Raw genomic sequence first — 16849 nt, 5'->3', positions numbered from 1 at the left:
ACTCCTCAACCTGCCTCTTTACTAATTGCAACTCAGCATTACTCTCTACCATCTCCAATCCTTTCTCCCCTAAATCTGGATTCTCAATGTGAAACAACAGATCATATTCACTAAATCCTTGGGTTTCCATCACTGCAATCATATCCAAATATGTTACATCTGAACTGCAGAGCTTCAGCTCAAACATTTCTGAAGCATCAAAATGGAACCTAACATCCAAAATGTCATCATACAAACTGCAAAATGAAATAACAGACAAAAATGGTTAACAATAAACAATTTTACTTAACAGATAGGCTAACATATAAATAAAAGCTTTGTTTAAGTTAACATATAAACAAGTTAACATATAAATAAAGCTTTGTTTAAGTTAACATATAAACAAAGCTTTTATTTACCCTTACAATATGAATAAACTAAACAATTACTACAAACTTAAACAATGTAAACAACTATCTCAATGCAACCCTAATTACAGAGTGGGCACTTAACCCTAAGACAACAAAGGAGTACTCACAACAAACTGATGTTTTGTATTTTCAGATAAGTAGTTAACAAAATTGTCCACTAATGGTGCTCTGCTCTAGTTAGGACTCATGTAATCCACTATGCTTCTCTGCTCTGCTCTGCTCTAGTTAGGTAACACCTAATGCCGCTCTGACAATTTGGACTAAGAAATAACAATGTAATCAACTAATGCTGCTCTGCTCTAGTTAGGTAACACCTAATGCTGCTCTGCTCTAGTTAGGACTCATGTAATCCACTATAATTCTCTGCTCTAGTTAGGACTAACAATTAGAGTGCTAAACATGCAGGCAGTAAACCCTAACCCTAATCCCCAATTTCAGTTAGCGAGAATGAAACAGTGGAGCACTTACAGAACACCGCCGAAGCCATGAGTCCCGTGATGGGCGGTGCTAGGGTTGGCCACCCAAATTTGCGCCATCCGCAGCCTCTGCTCCATCGATAACACCGGCTCCGCAAAATCTTTGTCCTCGCTACTGTACTCCGAGCTGGAGTAGCCACCACTGCCATCGAGGCCTAAGTGGGGGAGGTTGCCGCCGCTCGCATCGCCCCGGCCCTCGCCGCCTGCCATCGTCGCCGAGGCCATCGTCGCCTAGGGCACAACAGCCGCGGGGGAGAGGAGGGCACGAGGGAGGAGCAGCCGCGGGGGAGGGGACATCGCCTAAGCAGTTCGATCCATGGCTACGGCGGCGTGGTGTGGCTGGCGGCGGGGCGGGCGGGGCCGGCGAGGGAGCAAGGAGAAGGAAGAGGGCAGAGCGGGGTCTGGCTAGGTCGCACCACCGAGGCCTAAACGGTGCGAGCCGACCTCGTCCTAGTTAGTGCGCAGTCAGTGCGTGGGCACGCGCGCACTGACCAGCGTGGCGCCTGACGGGCAGGCCCAACCGGTCAGATTCTCTGTCAATACGTATAAAACGCACTTTTAGCCTTTTTTGCAATGGCTCGCCCAATCTTGGTACTGACACGTAAGAATTACCAATCTTGGTACCAATGTGCTTCCAATGCCCCAATTGTATTGCGGTACTTCTGTGCAATTTACTCGAAATTAACTCAAGCTCAGAGAGAAATTTGTATTTACTCACACAAGAAAATAGATCACAAAACATCAATAGGCAAAGTATTGTTGCCAATTTGCCACTGCTCGGGAGAGATGCCCAAGCTCAGCATCCATATTGGTCCAGCCACCGCTGGCGGCGGAGGCGCAACTACTCCAGCACGACCACAGGCCTGGCGGCGACAACCTCGGCGAGCACGGGTTTTCTGAGATCTGCCCCCGACCGTCCAGGGTGTCTGCCGTCGCTGATCCCGCCCGTGCCGCCGTTCCTCGCCGCTCTCAGGTAGCCACTGTATAGCTGGCCAAATGGGCTGGTTTTTTCGGGCCGGCCCGTGAGCACGCCGGCACGGCCCGCCTTGGGCCAGGCATGGCACGGGCTAAACGGGCCGGGCCAGGCACGCGGCACGCCCTGGGCCGTGCCTGGCGTGGAGGCTAGGCACGCGGGCCGGCACGGCACGGCCCGATTACGTTTTTTTATTTTTTTATACATATATATGGCCCAACATGTAAAAATAGGCTGAAAAATGCTCAGTGCGTCAAATAACAGGCTAAAATTATGCGGCCCACCGTGCTAAACGGGCCAACGTGCCGACCCGTTTACTAACTGGGTCATGCCTGGGCCTGGGGCGCAGCACGCGGGCCGGCACGGCACGGCCCGTATAGTAATCGTGCCCTGGCGGGCTGTGCCGGGCCAGGCACGATTACGATGGGCCGGGCCGGGCCGGCCCGTTTGGCCAGGTATGAGCCACTCCCCGCCCCCATCCCCCCATCGACCTTCCCCGGCGAGCTGTCTCCGCGGCCTTCGCGCCTCTCTCATTCTCCGGCCCCAGTTCCACCGCCGTCCGCCTCATTCGGCCCGAGGTCCAAGCCGCGCAGCTCTCCGCTGCCGCCGTCCAGCTTCTCCGGCCCCCCTCAGCTCCCTGGCCTGTGCGTCCTACATACCGTGGTGTTCAACTTCCAGGAATTATTTTGCTGTTTGTTATCTTGCTGGAGATCTCATCTCAAGTCCAAAATTGATTCATTTTTTGTGGATCTAATATGCAGTCGGTGATGCTTTGACGCCTCACCAACCATGGCGGAGGCTGTGGTAGGGCAGGTGGTGGTCAAGCTTGGTGCGGCGCTGGCGAAAGACGCGCTCACGTTTGGCGCAAAACTGCTATGGAAGGAAGCCTCCGCCCTCAGGGACCTCTTCGGCAAGATCCGTGACTCCAAGGCAGAGCTGGAGAGCATGCAGGCCTACCTGCAGGAGGCGGAGCGGTTCAAGGACACTGATAGGACAACCGCCATCTTCGTCGGCCAGATCAGGGGCCTCGCCTTTCAGATCGAGGACGTCGTCGACGAGTTCACCTACAAGCTGGAGGAGGAGAAGCATGGGGGCTATGCCGCCAAGATGAAGAAGAGGCTGAAGCATATCAGGACATGGCGCCGCCTGGCGGCCAAGCTCCAAGATATCCAAGCCAAGCTGCAGGATGCTAAGCGGAGGAAGAAGGATTACTCAATTGACAGATTTGTTTCTGCGGCCAGATCGACGAATCAAGCTCTGCATTTCACCAGGGATGAGGACCTTGTGGGGATTGAGGAGAACAGGGAAAGGCTGATACGGTGGCTGACCGGCGGAGGCGGTGGTGCTGATGGTCTGGAGCAGAGGACCAGCAAAGTCACCACGGTGTGTGGGATGCCTGGTGTTGGCAAGACCACTCTGGTTGCTCATGTGTACAACACCGTGAAGGTGGATTTCGACGCCGCTGCATGGGTAACCGTGTCGCAGAATTACCGTCTTGAAGACCTGCTGAAGAAGATCGCCACAGAGTTCGGGGTCGCAGTTGATATCGCCAACATTGAGATGAGAGGCCTAGCAGAATCCATCCATAACTACCTTCAAGGTAAAAAGTACATCTTGGTCCTGGATGATGTCTGGACTGCACGCGTGTGGACAGAGATAAGGAATGTCTTCCCAACATCTGATCGTACCGGCCGATTTGTCATAACATCAAGAAAGCAGGAAGTGTCGTTGTTGGCAACTAGGGAGTCTGCAATTCAGTTGGAACCGCTACAAGAACGTCACTCTTGGTTGTTATTCTGCCAAGGAGCTTTTTGGAATGATGACGACAAAGAGTGCCCGCTGGAGTTGCACAAATTAGCGGTGAAGTTCATTGCAAAGTGTCAAGGTTTGCCTATTGCTCTTGCATGCATTGGCCGCCTACTCTCCAGCAAACTCCCAAATTTTGCCGAATGGGAGAATGTGTACAGGGGTTTGGATTCACAGTTGGTGAAAGACATGCTCCCTGATGTTGATATGATTCTAAAGGTCAGCCTGGACGACCTTCCATATGATTTGAAGAATTGTTTCTTATACTGTGCATTATTCCCAGAAGATTATGTATTAAAGAGGAAGACGATAATGAGGCAGTGGATTGCTGCTGGATTTATCAGGGAAAAGGAAGGGAACAGAACCTTGGAGGAAGTGGCCGAGGGATACTTGGTTGAGCTCGTGAACCGAAGCCTACTGCAGGTAATGGAGAGCAATCATGCCGGATCACTGAAATCCTACCGGATGCATGATGTCATACGCCTGCTTGCCCTCAACAAAGCCAAAGAGGAATGCTTTGGTGAAGTTTGTAATGGCTCTGCTGCCGGGGCATTTTCTGCAGAGTGTGTACGTCGCATATTTGTCCAAGGGGAAAACCTTGAGCAGCTGAGACGATCTGGTGCGACACATATCCGTGCGCTCCATGTATTTAAATATAGCAATGTTGATTTGCTGAAGCTTATCCTAACATCTTCAAATTTGCTGTCAACATTGGATCTGCAAGGTTCTCGTGTCAAAATGCTTCCCAATGAGGTATTCGACTTGTTTAATCTGCGTTATTTGGGACTTAGGGATACCGATATTGAAAGCCTACCTGAAGCAGTGGGGAGGTTACAAAACTTGGAAGTCTTGGATGCTACCAACGCTAATCTGACGTATTTGCCGAACAGTGTTGTAAAACTTCAGAAGTTGAGATACCTGTATGCATATACTGTTCCTGGTACATTAGAGTCATTAGAAATTTTCAGGGTAGGTGGAGTCAACGTGCCTAATGGAATACAGCACTTGGCAGGATTGCGTGCTCTCGAGTGTGTCAAAGCCACTCCAGTGTTTCTGCGTGAAGTTAGAGCTTTGACAGAGCTAAGAACATTCACTGTGTGCAATGTGAGAAGTGAACACTCTGCTGACTTGAGCAATGCTATCTCTAAAATGAGCCATCTTGTTCATCTCGGAATTGCCGCTGCAGCTGAGAATGAGGTGCTGCGGTTTGAAGGGCTATATTTACCTCTAACCCTGTCTTGGCTTGGTTTAGCAGGACAGCTAGAAAAAACATCGATGCCAAAGCTTCTCTCTTCTTGGTCACACCTTAATAGCCTCACTTGCTTGACCCTGGGATTCTCCAATATTGATGAGGACACATTTTCCTGTTTGTGCGTGTTACATGGTCTACGCTCTCTTGGGCTAATGAAGGCTTTTGAAGGGAAGAGGTTGGACTTTTACGCAGGCTCATTTCCAAAACTTCAGTTTCTACACATATGGGGCGCGGCACAGCTCAACCAAGTTAGAATAGAGAAGGGCGCAATGCAAAACCTCGTCGTGCTATTGTTCATGTACTGTCCCGAGTTGAAGTTTCTTCCAGATGGTATCGAATATCTTAGGGCCCTTGAAAAATTACGTCTGGAGGACACATCAGAAGAATTGATTGAGAAACTCCGGCGACAGAGAGATTCAGATGAATGCAATGAAGATATAATGAAGATTAGCCACATAAGGAATGTTACAGTTGAACTGACTCGGAAAGGACTGTTTGAAAGGATTAGGTGATCATCCCTGCTCCAAGGTTAGGGTTCACTTTTTCGGCTTTTGTGCATATGTTATGCATTGGCAGAATTGAATTAGCAATTGATAAGCTAGTAATAATGGCTTGTGCGAATTTATTGTGAGTTTGTTGACTAAAGCTAATTAATGTGATTCCTTTCTTCATGCCCATGTATATCTTCTTCACATACAGTAGAAATATGCAACTACATAGCCTAGTACTAGTAGAACTGATTGTAGAAACAAGTATAGATCTTACCATTTCCGTTTTCCTCATATTGACATAAGTTATGGTATATATTTAGGATATGTTTGTTTTACACTCTCAAGGTTCAAGTACCTGTTGTTGACTCAAATTTGACTCCTATTTGTTCTCTATCTATATAACTTACAGTTCCTCATATGTGCATGCTCTTGTTTAAAGTTTGTTAAAGAATGCGTGCTTATCCTAAACTAAGAGGCTGAGTTGACTGCTATTAATGTATTGACAAATATACAGAGATTTGTTCACTCCCAAGACTGACTCACCTGCGATTATTATCAGGTTCTGCTCTGTTATGCAACAATGCCGGTTCCATCATCTTCTCATGGGATTCTCAACACAGAATTCAACAGTTTCAAGGCAAAAGGGCACTTTTCGGTACTTTGGAGGAGTTCCTAACATATCTCCTCCTGTGTTAAGGCTTTGATGGGGCGAGAAGAATTTAATCCCAGCAGCCTGTCAGGTGTTTGCACTTGTTGCATCTGTTTCTCGATGAGTTGTTAAATCTGGGCTATTCCTGTTTCTGATAAATACGACATCAGCTGTGGGTCTGAAAGGAAAATACATATTTCCATGCATGACTCTGGCGATTTCTTAATTAGCTGCAAAGAAGAAAAAGAATAATAAGTTTGCATACTTGGCTGTGCGCAATCCCCAAGGGGAGAACAGAACATGAGAGGCTCTCGATGGTGCCAATGCGTGTGTCTCATTCCACATTTCATCGTGTGAAATGAGTATTCCGCTCATCAGCTAGTTGAGGTTTCCGTTGCCTACCTGCTTCCTTTGGCATGGTGAAATTTGATCGTGAGAGCATGCAAATGTGCTGCTAAAAACTCAATCTGGAATTCACGACGTTGCTGTTATTAATGACTATTCAATTTCGTTATGAAATGGGGAAGCTGAGCTATGTTTCTGTTATCGGAAAACTTGTCTTATTCGTCTCATCGGAAGTTGAATATATGGCAATCTTTATTGGAGCTGCAGGTAAGTAAACCGATGGTGCTATAGCTAGATTGTGCAAAGAATGTATGTAAGTTGACTTGTCAATGTCGGTGACCTTAAGTTTAGAAATAATTCTCTTTGCCATAAAGATTATAACAATTGTTTCTATTGCTGGAGAGTGGAGCAGCTGAAAGTTGTTATACATCTAGTCTTTTGAGTAGTCTTGTTGCATTATGTCGATTTGTCTATCTGAGTGATCTTGCAGCTGTAATCAACTTTTTATGTATCTATCTTGCACTTCTGGAAATCTTTTTATATACCATGGTCATATATGACAAGGTTGGATTTCCAGTACCCGAGGACCTTGCCTTTGAAGATGGTCTGATGGATGCTAATGATCTGGTACGTAGTACTACTATTACCCCTGATTCCTGCTTTGGCAAGATGTAAGCACCGTTGGCAAAAGAACATCGGAAGGGCTAGGGCGAAAAACGCAGGCACCAATGGAGAGGCTTTTGCAGAGGAGCTTCACTGGCAGGACTCCAAGAGAAGTTCATGTGTGAAATACTACAGAAATATCAGTAAGTTCCTTCCTTGGATATGCAGCAAACAAACATTTCAGGCAAGCTGGGTACTAATTGCTGTAGAGCAACATCAAAGTATAGAGGACCAAATTGAGGTATGTTACCAGTACAAATCCTTTTATTATTCTAGCATCAGTCAGTGTCCCTTTTGCCTACCTGCTTCACCAGGAGAATAATCATTTAGGTCAGGCGCCTCTCACCCTTCATTATAATTGCTTCACATTCAGATTTTCAGACTCAAGAGTTGAACTCCAGTACATAGGGGATCCAGGAATGATCATAACCTGGAGACATAGAGAGAGCTTGAGCTGCTACTTGACCAGCGGCAGGAGGTGCCCTCTCTCTCATTCAGACTTCAGAGGGCCCAGCGCCAGCTACACATCCCCGTCGACCGTCGTACCGGCCCAAGGTAGTGGTCATGAACCCCGTCGCCGGAACCACGATATATCATACAGCCCCGCAGAAACAAAAACAACATTGTCTCCTTTGTGAGCGCAAGCATGAACATAGGCCGCAAGCACTCAGGAGGCCCACTGCTGTCCACGTAGCCATGTCCACAGCTTTCGGTCTGATAAAATTTATGGAATAGTTCCATTTGATTCAACCCATATAATATATTGTGCTGCGGTACATTAAGTACCTTTACAGGTAACTGGTATTAGCACCAGAAACTAGTACGTACATAGTAGTAGTACCAATACACACACCATAGGACCACTTGCTCTCCAAATCACAAAGCAATAACATAAAAATCACAAAGCAATATCATACAGCTCTTGAGCAGTTCAACTGCACATGCCGCGGGCTCCCTCACGCCGCGTCGTCGTCGTGGTTCTTCATCAGGTGAGCCCAAGTAATAGCCACCCATAGATAAGCATCATCATAAAGTTTGTCAATGATCTGAAAGTAAGCAATCGCCCAGGTTCTCCCCAGTAACATGGTGCAAAACACCACCCAAAGGCCAAGCAAAAATCCTATGCCCATCCCAAGGTAGAGATACGCGATATCATCTGCTTCTTCAAGGTTGACACTTTGCTCTGCATCAGTAGTACTAGTAGAGCAGTTCTTGGACAGAGGGTAGCCACAAAGACCGGGGTTGCCGATGTAGATGCCGATCTGGTTGTCAAGAGCCTCCAGCTGCGGGCCAGATGGTATCGCGCCTGATAAGTTGTTGTATGATAGGTTCAAGTGGCTCAGATAGGTTAGAGCCGACAAGCCTGGCGGGATTTCACCAGAGAACTCGTTGTAGGATAGGTCCACGGACTCCAACTGCTTTAGATCACCAATTTGATTAGGGATCCTTCCGGTCAGCTGATTACTTGATAAGTTTAGGCTGGTGAGCCCAATCAGCAAACTTATCTCATCAGGAATCTGTCCTGTTAAATTGTTACATGACAGATCAAGATTCACCACTAGGTTGTAGACTTCAAAGGTGTAGTCACGTGTTTGGCCTTTTGTGATTATTGATATACTCTCCTCCAAATTAACGGACACCGTATTACGACTTATGACCCTCATTGCTTTCAAGTTTGATAACGACCATGGTATGGTTCCTGATATATTATTATGGGCCAAGTCCAAATAATGAAGATTTTCAAGGCAAGTAAGGTTCTTAGGAATATGGCCACTAAACTTGTTTGATCTCACCCTCAAGATTTGCAACTGTGGCATTTTCTCTTCTAACCACCTTGGCAATGTTCCAAAGAAGCTATTGTATGAAAGATCAAGGAACTTCAATTGTGAGGCACTCCGAAGAAATTTAGGGAATTCACCTGAGAGATTATTGTTGCTCAAGGATAGACTAAGCATGACAGAACCAAATTGTTCTGCAGAGTTTAAGCTGGACACTGAAGAACTGTTACCTGACTCCTTCCAACACTGCATAACATCTCCTGTTAAATTATTTCTTGATAGGTCCATCCGCTTCAGACCAGTCAATTGGCACATAGATGATGGAATGGTGCCTGCAATTTGATTATTTTGCAGAAGCAATGCCTGAAGCAGTGGGGCTTTTAGCTCTGATGGCAATGACCCTGAGAAAGTGTTTGAGGACAGAACCAAGATTGATATATTTATAGGTAGCCGTGGAACTTGACCTGAGAGCTTATTGGATCCCAGAAGTATAAAATCTGCTGACATGTGTTGTAGATCTGCCGGTAATGAACCACGTAGTATGTTTCCTGAGGCATCCAAGACTGAAGCCCGGGAAAATGTCACCCAAAACCAATCAGGAATAACATCATCCAAACTTGTATTTGCAAGACCAAGAGTATCAATGTCGGTCTGCCATCCAAGCCAATCTGGAAAATGGGGCCCCACTAGGCATGACTGTAAATCTATGTACTTCAGTTTAAACGGAGGAACAAAATTTGGTTCAATATCCATTTTCAAGGAGTTGTATGACAAGTCCAGATACTCTAAATTTAGTAAGCCTGAAAAATGCTCCTTCATGAGCACACCATTTAGTTTATTGTAGCTGAGATCCAACTCTGTCAAGTTACCTAGTGCTCCAACTTCTAGTGGTAGGTGCCCGGTCATAGTCGCATTCCTCATTGACAACATTTGTAATGTACTCCTTGAGCACCATGGCAATCGATCCATGAACTCCCCTATGCTCGCATTAATGTTATTACCATCAAATTGCAGCACTTCCAAACTGCACAGATTATTTAAGTTGCTTGGTATCAAACCCACAAGATCATTGCCAGTAAAATCTATGACTTGAAGGGACGTCATGTTTCCCAGTTCTGCAGGAATAGATCCATACCAGTAGCAAGATGATAGGTAAAGCTCCTCAAGGTTTGTGAGATCCCAAAACCAGTTGTGCTCTAGTGATGTGTTAAACGAGTTGTATGATAGATCAAGGACTTGGAGATGTGTGAGGTTTGATTTTGAAGTAGCAGACGCGGTGCTGGTAAGGCCACAATTTCGTAAGCGGAGCACTTTCAGAGAAGAAAGCATGTTAACCATGTGTACCAAATCCTGCACAAGGCTGAGGTCCACAACGCTCATGTCAAGATTACTCAACAATGGGAGATGCTCCAACCATGTAAGATCCACCGCGTACAGATTATAGGAATAATTGCCACGGACATCATAGTTACCATTCCGCCTAACATCAAGATATTGCAATTTTGAGAGATTACCGAGTTGGGAAGGTATTCTCCCACCGAAACCTGACAACGAGAGGTTGAGATACCTTAGGTTCTCCAGAGTGCCCACGGACAATGGCATGCTTGCACCACTAAAGTAATTCCCACTCAGATCAAGATACCTCAACTGTTGTAAAGCAGCCAAAGAGGAGCCCATCTCATCTCTCGACAAGCTCAGGCTGTTGTCGCCATGCGTGTTGCGGAGGTTGAGCCTGACGACATGGCCTGTTTTGCTGTTGCACCGGACTCCCTCCCACTGACAGCAGTCTTCGCCCTGCCATGACGAGAGACGGCCAGCAGGGTCTAGAAGGTCTGCCTTGAAGGACGTAAGCGCCTCCCGCTCCCTGGTGATGCAGGTTCCAGTCGCACCTGATATCCTCGCTTTAGCAAGGGAATCAACCGGTGCAACATGGCAAATCAACAGGCAGAGAATTGTTGCAGCTGCTCGAGCGAGATGTCCAAGCTCGACAGCCATATTGGTTCGACAAGGGGGAGAGAGCACCTAGCTACAGGATGAGAACAACAAGGGAATGGAGAGAGTAGTTCGTCTTGAGTTCACTCGCAAGCACAATATTATGCATGGTCTACGATATTTTTCAAGTCTTCGTCTCGTCTTGGCATACATACTTTTCCTACAAAGAAGTTGTGGCTGGAAGTTCTTATGATTGCGACAACCAACCATGCAATGCACGGCAGAGGGAATAACCGAGAAGCTAAAAAAATCAGGCACCAATCAATGGATGGCCATGGGATCAGGACAGGACACCACCATTTCTATCGAAGACCGACTCAAGGAACAGAAAAGGAGTAATTTCCACAAGATGAGTTATGTCAGGCAATTCCGGAGATCACTTATATCCGCTATTTTCTTGGCTGTGTTGGATTTATTTTTCTTACAAAATATATATGCTGCGTATCACGGTGTCTTAATTTTGTTTCTCCCGGCCACGAGCTAGGTCGCCGTCGCCAAGTACATCAAGAAATTGACTCGAACGTTCGTGTCATACAAAACCTCTAAAATCAAAATGTAAATATGTATTTTATCCACAAATACATATGTATAACATCTCAAGTGAATTAAGGTCCAGAACAATCAGTTTGCAACTTTGCATCGACCAACAAGGTTGAAAAATACTTTTCTTATACAGATCTGGGGCTGCCGTTTCTTCTGATTAGGACAATCAAGCATGCAATGCACGGCAGAGGAATAGATTTTAGGCACCAATGGATGGATGGCCGTGGGATCAGGGCACCATGCTAGTGACAGTTGCATCACTCCACAATCTACTGCAGCACTTAGCGCTTACCAACTGCAAGATTAGAGGCTAGACATTCCCAATTTTCAGTAGCATCTAGCAGGTTAACACCTCGCCATTGAGAAATTGAACCCAAGTAGGCAAGTACCACCGCTAGTTACCACTTACCACGCTCGGCGAAGACATCATTTCCCACCAACTAATCAAAGGAATATCTCACATTCTCAATCACGAGGTAATTGATTAACAGGTCAAGAGACGCAGCGCGCACCTGATTCCGGTGGCCACCACCGTGGCCGTTGGAGAAGTGGCACTAGGTTAGGTGCAGCCGGAGCAGGCCAACCAAGACTCCTCCCGGAGAGGCGCATCCATCGAACGCACGGAGTTGTCTGGCGGCGGCAGCGTACGAGGAGCGGTGGTGGTGGTGGCGGAGAGGTGTCACCGTCGGGGGGATCTCGGGTCTCCTGGAGTGAACAACGAAGAAATAGTCGTGTTCTGTAATTTCCCCTGCATTCAGCCTTTTTTTCAAACCCTTTGCAGCTGGATTCCTCCCTCAGGATCATGATCCACATATGTGATTCCATCCAGGGACTGAATTAGGACTTCCAAGGCTGTTTTTTCCCTGCAGAACAAGGAACAGAAGTTAACATCTGACGATTTTATATTGGCTTTGCCAAGTGAACAATCAATCAGGCGACAGACTCTACAAATATTCCGTGGGTTCATCAGGCAAAGTTCAGAAATTTCAGAGAAACGACTTCAGATTCAGGTGAGCCACCTAGGCTTTGTATTGCTCCCAGAACAAAGTTCTGACATCAGGCACCTTTCCTTAATTATTATTGCTTCACATTCAGACTCAGAGTTGAATGTAGGCTGGAGATTCAGGATCATAGCCAGATAGCCTCCACAGGTATGCTTAAATCCTGATCTAATTTGCGTTTGTGTTACTCTGTAGTTTGGTAACATTTGGCATTTATAAATTTTATGTGTTCATTATTTAAGATCTTACATGGAATGCAACATCCATAAGGAAAGGCGCAATGGGCGCAGTAGGTAGAATCTAGTGAAGGAAAGGCAAATCAAGCTAGGTACATGCAGAAGGTAGGTGAGTGAAGGACAAGATTTGCAATGACCACACCCTGTATTGCATCTTCATTCACCTGCCTCCAGCTTTGACCCTCTATGGCACTACATGTCCATTATAAATTTGCACTCGGTCGTGATCGATGTTAGCGTGCACTTGTCTTGGCTAGGCTAGGTAGCTACATTCGAGCGGTTGTGGTCGTCGCTTCACTACATGAAAGAGTTTTTCCATGAATACTTTCTATGTATGAGTGCACACCATTGATTAATAATTACATGGTGGGATTGTGAGGTAGCAGAAATCTCGCCGAGTAGTAAATGAAATGTACATGCACAAGCACTTTTGTAGAGCCGGCTAGTGTATGCAGAGCTACTACGGGGGTCGTAGATGCGCCATCCCAAGACTGAGAAAAAAGGGAAAAGAGGGTATCGAGCTAGGGTGAGATGGCGGAGTTGTGTGGTGAGTGTGTGAACAGGGTATCATTGATCGAGGAGATGTTCCAGCTCTCTTCTTGATGAATGAGCTTTGGGTGAGTGGAGCCATTGCTCCAGCAAGGAGAGGACCATGCATGGAGTGCAACAGACTACTAGTGTTTGGATGTCAGCTGCACCCGCCGATCTTCACATGATGAGCTTTCTATGGTCACGCCCACCACCTCTTATGAAACTGGGGATTATAAGTATTGTTCTTATTTGGCTTTCTTTCTAGACACTCCCCCTCCCCCTCTCAAACCTAATGAAACATCATGTGATTATTTGAAAACCTAACAAAACATCATGTGATACTTTGAAACAAGACAAATTTTGACAAAAATCAGAAAATGTGTCACGAATATCAAACCAGCAGCGAGCGATGGATGCATGCACGGTATATCGTGACATGATAGAATAATCACTCTCTAGTGCAGTCTGACTGGGTTCAACTGCTTATTCGTACAAGTAAAGTGCCACACCCTACATATTTCCCTAAGCACCAAGTCCGCAAATTAGTTACGAAATTGCTTCACACACGACACTTGATGCACGATCGGCAAACGACACTTGCTCCCCAACAGCGCTAGCATCAGCTAAGGAAAAAACAATTGCTTCCTTCCTTCACAGTCAGCTGCCAAGTAAGATCGTGCAAGAGTCGGTCACAAATATGTCGTCTGTATAGCAGCGCCGAATTAGTTATTAGATTGCACCACTCTCGAGTCTTGACCAATCAATGTTATTTGCATTATTTTAATTATGTCACCTTCCCCCATCATAAGATTAAAATTGCACAACACAACAAAGGGGAGCTGGCGTTCATCGACCGTAGCACGAATTTCTTCTAAAAAAATATGTACAATAGTGGGTACAGTCACTTCAGAAGAATCCTACTAGCCCCACGAGGAAATGTTTTTCCCCACAGTTCCACTGTCGACATGTCATGCTTTGTTTTGTTTTTTTACCTGAGACAATAGAGCATGTCCCCACTGCAATTTTATAAATTTATGAAAGGGTGTCTTTTACATATGTCGCTCCATGTCATGTTTTATGGACAGAAGGGAGAGTAATCATCAAATTAAATTAATGACTAGCTACCATATTTATGTCGCTTGCGATTGACACTACAATCCGAGCTAGGTGAACTAGCTACCATATTAATACTTGTGTATTGTTGGATTGTTGTAATGTGCGGTTTAATTTAACTTATAATCTTGGACTCCTGGCCCAACTGTATCCCATATAATCTCTCTCTGGTATATATTAACGCGCACATCGCACATGCATCTGCATGCGCCAATTTTACATGTACTGCATCTGCATGCCGTGGCCGTCTACATCACTACATCCCACGTCGGCTGGTCTCAAGACTGCCGTTATAAATCCGGCCTCTTCCCTGGCATTGGCAAGATCTTTTCTGAATGGGTTAGACAGCTATATTCGAGGGGTTGTGGGTGTTTCTTCGTTATTTTATTAAGTTTCTCAAAACTGCTAGAGATGAATAGGTCGTTGATTAATTATTACGTTTCCATGAAGCATGGGATTGGGAGGTAACAACAATCTGGTCCGGCAGTGCAAGAATGGTATCTGTGCAACTTTGCAGTTTTGCCTTTTGGGAGGGAGCACCTACGGCCAAATCACTGTAAAAAATAGTGCGAGTAATGGTGACAAAATGACACACATGTTGCAGTACCCCTCTGCGTCGCTGCGACCAAGCACAAAACCTGCAACGACAGAGAAGCGCGCGTGAACCTCTGCCTCCGCACTACGCCATCGCGCCACTGCTGGGAATCACCACCAGCACCATCGTCGGAGAAGCGCCGGGGAAGAGATAGGATTCGGCGACGACCAAGGACGGAGAAATGGGGAGAGGGAAATGAGTGACGACGGGACTCAGGAGAGAGGGTGATTGGGTTAGACGGAGTAGATGCAACTGTCCAAACAGTCTCGGCACCAGACCGAATGTTTTCCTGATGGCAACTTGGCACTAGCACTTGCATTGAGATGCGTGGAGAACATCTAACGGTTGTCGACGCGTTCACCCAGAATTACCACAAATCACTTCAGATTTATAACACTTGGGAATTAATTTCCATTTCCTAAAAAGAAACTTGTTACGTAATGATTATTCTAATTGTCTCTTTAAAAACAATTTGGTGTTGCCTTGCAATGGAATGCCTAGATTGTTCTAATTATCTTATTAGGCTTTCTAAGTTGGAGCACAGCTCCATCTATCTCTACTTTATGAGGCCGCATCAAGATATTTAGGTATATACATCAACCTAGCAAAAACTTGGAAAACCAGTATCTCAATGTTCTTCATCAGTTCTGTACGGTATACATGAAACGTTTATGACATCCCACATTAACAACATGTGCATGTAGCAATCAATCCCGGCATCGCAAGCTTCGGCAAAGATAGTATGGCATTTCAGACAGTCGTCCTTGTGGTGCAAGTAGGAATGCTCAGCTCAAGAAGACGGCGAGGCATGGGATGCTGTCAAAATGAGGCGTATATGTGCTTATGTGTTCACCAGGCGACCATTCAAAGGTCGCTAGAATACGGGACAATCTCTATTATGGAGGGCTCTAGTCGATCAACACATCCAGACTGCGTATTAATAGACACGTCAATAACCATTGTACCATTGGTAGCATCTCAAGAGCCTAGAAACTTGTACATTGTAATCTCAACTGTTTTCTCTAGCTTTCCTTTTGTTGGGATTCGCCCACAGGATCGATTACATCAAATCACGATGAACACGCACACAAAAACTTTTACCAAAGGCACGTGTCGTGTCTTTTTTTTTCCTCTTTTTTTTTTTCTGTTTTCTTGCACCGGTGTTACAAAACTCACGGCTTGGATATGTTTATATACACAACCAACGTAGCCTTACTAGACCGTGTCCTACGCCTACACGGACACACATGATACAAATCCTGACCGGACTCTCCTATGACTTGGACATGTACCAATATAATGCTCGTGCAGTTGTAGTACTACTAATTATCCTACAGCCTAACTACAGCCGGACCCAACCAGCGAAATTAACCTTGCTAACGTACTAGTACTTGGACCTCACGTATACATCTTATATCAATCAAGATTACCTCTAACACCTCTCCCGTAACAACCTCGATCTCTATCTCATGTAACGATCTGTATCTATGCGATCAGGTCAGACTTGTAAGCCACGGCAAGGGCACTTCTTGCCTCGATCAATATAATCCACACGGCTCTCCACAAAAAGTAGGAACGCTTCCACAAAACCTTACATGGTATACAAAGCCAGCCTCTTCCGATCAATCTAGCTTCTGATCAAAACTCCATCGCCATGTCTTCTTCACCTTCGGGTGCCCTCAACCCTGGACCGCCACCGAGTGAGAAGTTAGCAAGTTCTCAGCTACTTGCTAAACTCTCTGTCAAAAGAGCTACTAGCTGAACCTTGTGATTGTCTAAATATGAGTGCATTATCGGCCTTACTCTATCATTTTGAGTTTCAGGTCAACATGCCTGTGCATGCAAGTCAATAAGAAACACGCCACGCGTCATACATTCAACATCGAAAACACTAGTAGCAAAACATGTAATACCAACTATTCGCTGACAAGTCCTCGTGAACAATTTTTTTAACACAGTACAAATCCAGATGCTCATACATACGCATATACACTT

At 45.8% G+C, this 16849-nt stretch overlaps 2 protein-coding genes across 4 annotated transcripts; one reads left to right on the top strand and one right to left on the bottom strand.

Moving 5' to 3' along the window:
- The first annotated feature begins 2350 nt into the window (after nucleotides 1-2350).
- Nucleotides 2351-15979, top strand: LOC123090521 (disease resistance protein RPM1). Of its 3 annotated transcripts, XR_006442460.1 has the most exons (9): nucleotides 2362-2519; nucleotides 2621-5445; nucleotides 5968-6669; nucleotides 6967-7306; nucleotides 7439-7620; nucleotides 11870-12116; nucleotides 12208-12388; nucleotides 12474-12529; nucleotides 15559-15979. XR_006442460.1 is itself a non-coding variant. In XM_044511828.1 (3 exons), exon 2 carries the CDS (start codon nucleotides 2649-2651, stop codon nucleotides 5427-5429), a length of 2781 nt encoding a protein of 926 aa, XP_044367763.1. In that variant the 5' UTR covers nucleotides 2351-2503; nucleotides 2621-2648; the 3' UTR covers nucleotides 5430-5445; nucleotides 5968-6847. The 3 variants fall into 3 exon arrangements, 2 of the variants coding, with proteins under 2 accessions (XP_044367763.1, XP_044367762.1); XM_044511828.1 differs by lacking the exons at nucleotides 6967-7306; nucleotides 7439-7620; nucleotides 11870-12116; ... (1 more) ...; nucleotides 12474-12529; nucleotides 15559-15979 and having other exon boundaries at nucleotides 2351-2503; nucleotides 5968-6847; XM_044511827.1 differs by lacking the exons at nucleotides 6967-7306; nucleotides 7439-7620; nucleotides 11870-12116; ... (1 more) ...; nucleotides 12474-12529; nucleotides 15559-15979 and having other exon boundaries at nucleotides 5968-6847.
- LOC123090520 (receptor-like protein EIX2) lies at nucleotides 7602-10870 on the bottom strand. Its single transcript, XM_044511826.1, has one exon. The coding sequence runs from the start codon at nucleotides 10836-10838 to the stop codon at nucleotides 8022-8024; it is 2817 nt and encodes a 938-aa protein (XP_044367761.1). The 5' UTR covers nucleotides 10839-10870; the 3' UTR covers nucleotides 7602-8021.
- Nucleotides 15980-16849: the final 870 nt, after the last annotated feature.

This window comes from Triticum aestivum, chromosome 4B (genome assembly GCF_018294505.1).
Source record: "Triticum aestivum cultivar Chinese Spring chromosome 4B, IWGSC CS RefSeq v2.1, whole genome shotgun sequence".
Lineage (NCBI taxonomy): Eukaryota > Viridiplantae > Streptophyta > Magnoliopsida > Poales > Poaceae > Triticum > Triticum aestivum.
This window is presented reverse-complemented; position numbering and strand designations above follow the sequence as displayed.

What these genes read in the sequence shown, in the direction of transcription:
- LOC123090521 (XM_044511828.1), top strand. Translation starts at nt 2,649, where the DNA reads ATGGCGGAGGCTGTGGTAGGGCAGGTGGTGGTCAAGCTTGGTGCGGCG.
- LOC123090520 (XM_044511826.1), bottom strand. Translation starts at nt 10,838, where the DNA reads ATGGCTGTCGAGCTTGGACATCTCGCTCGAGCAGCTGCAACAATTCTC.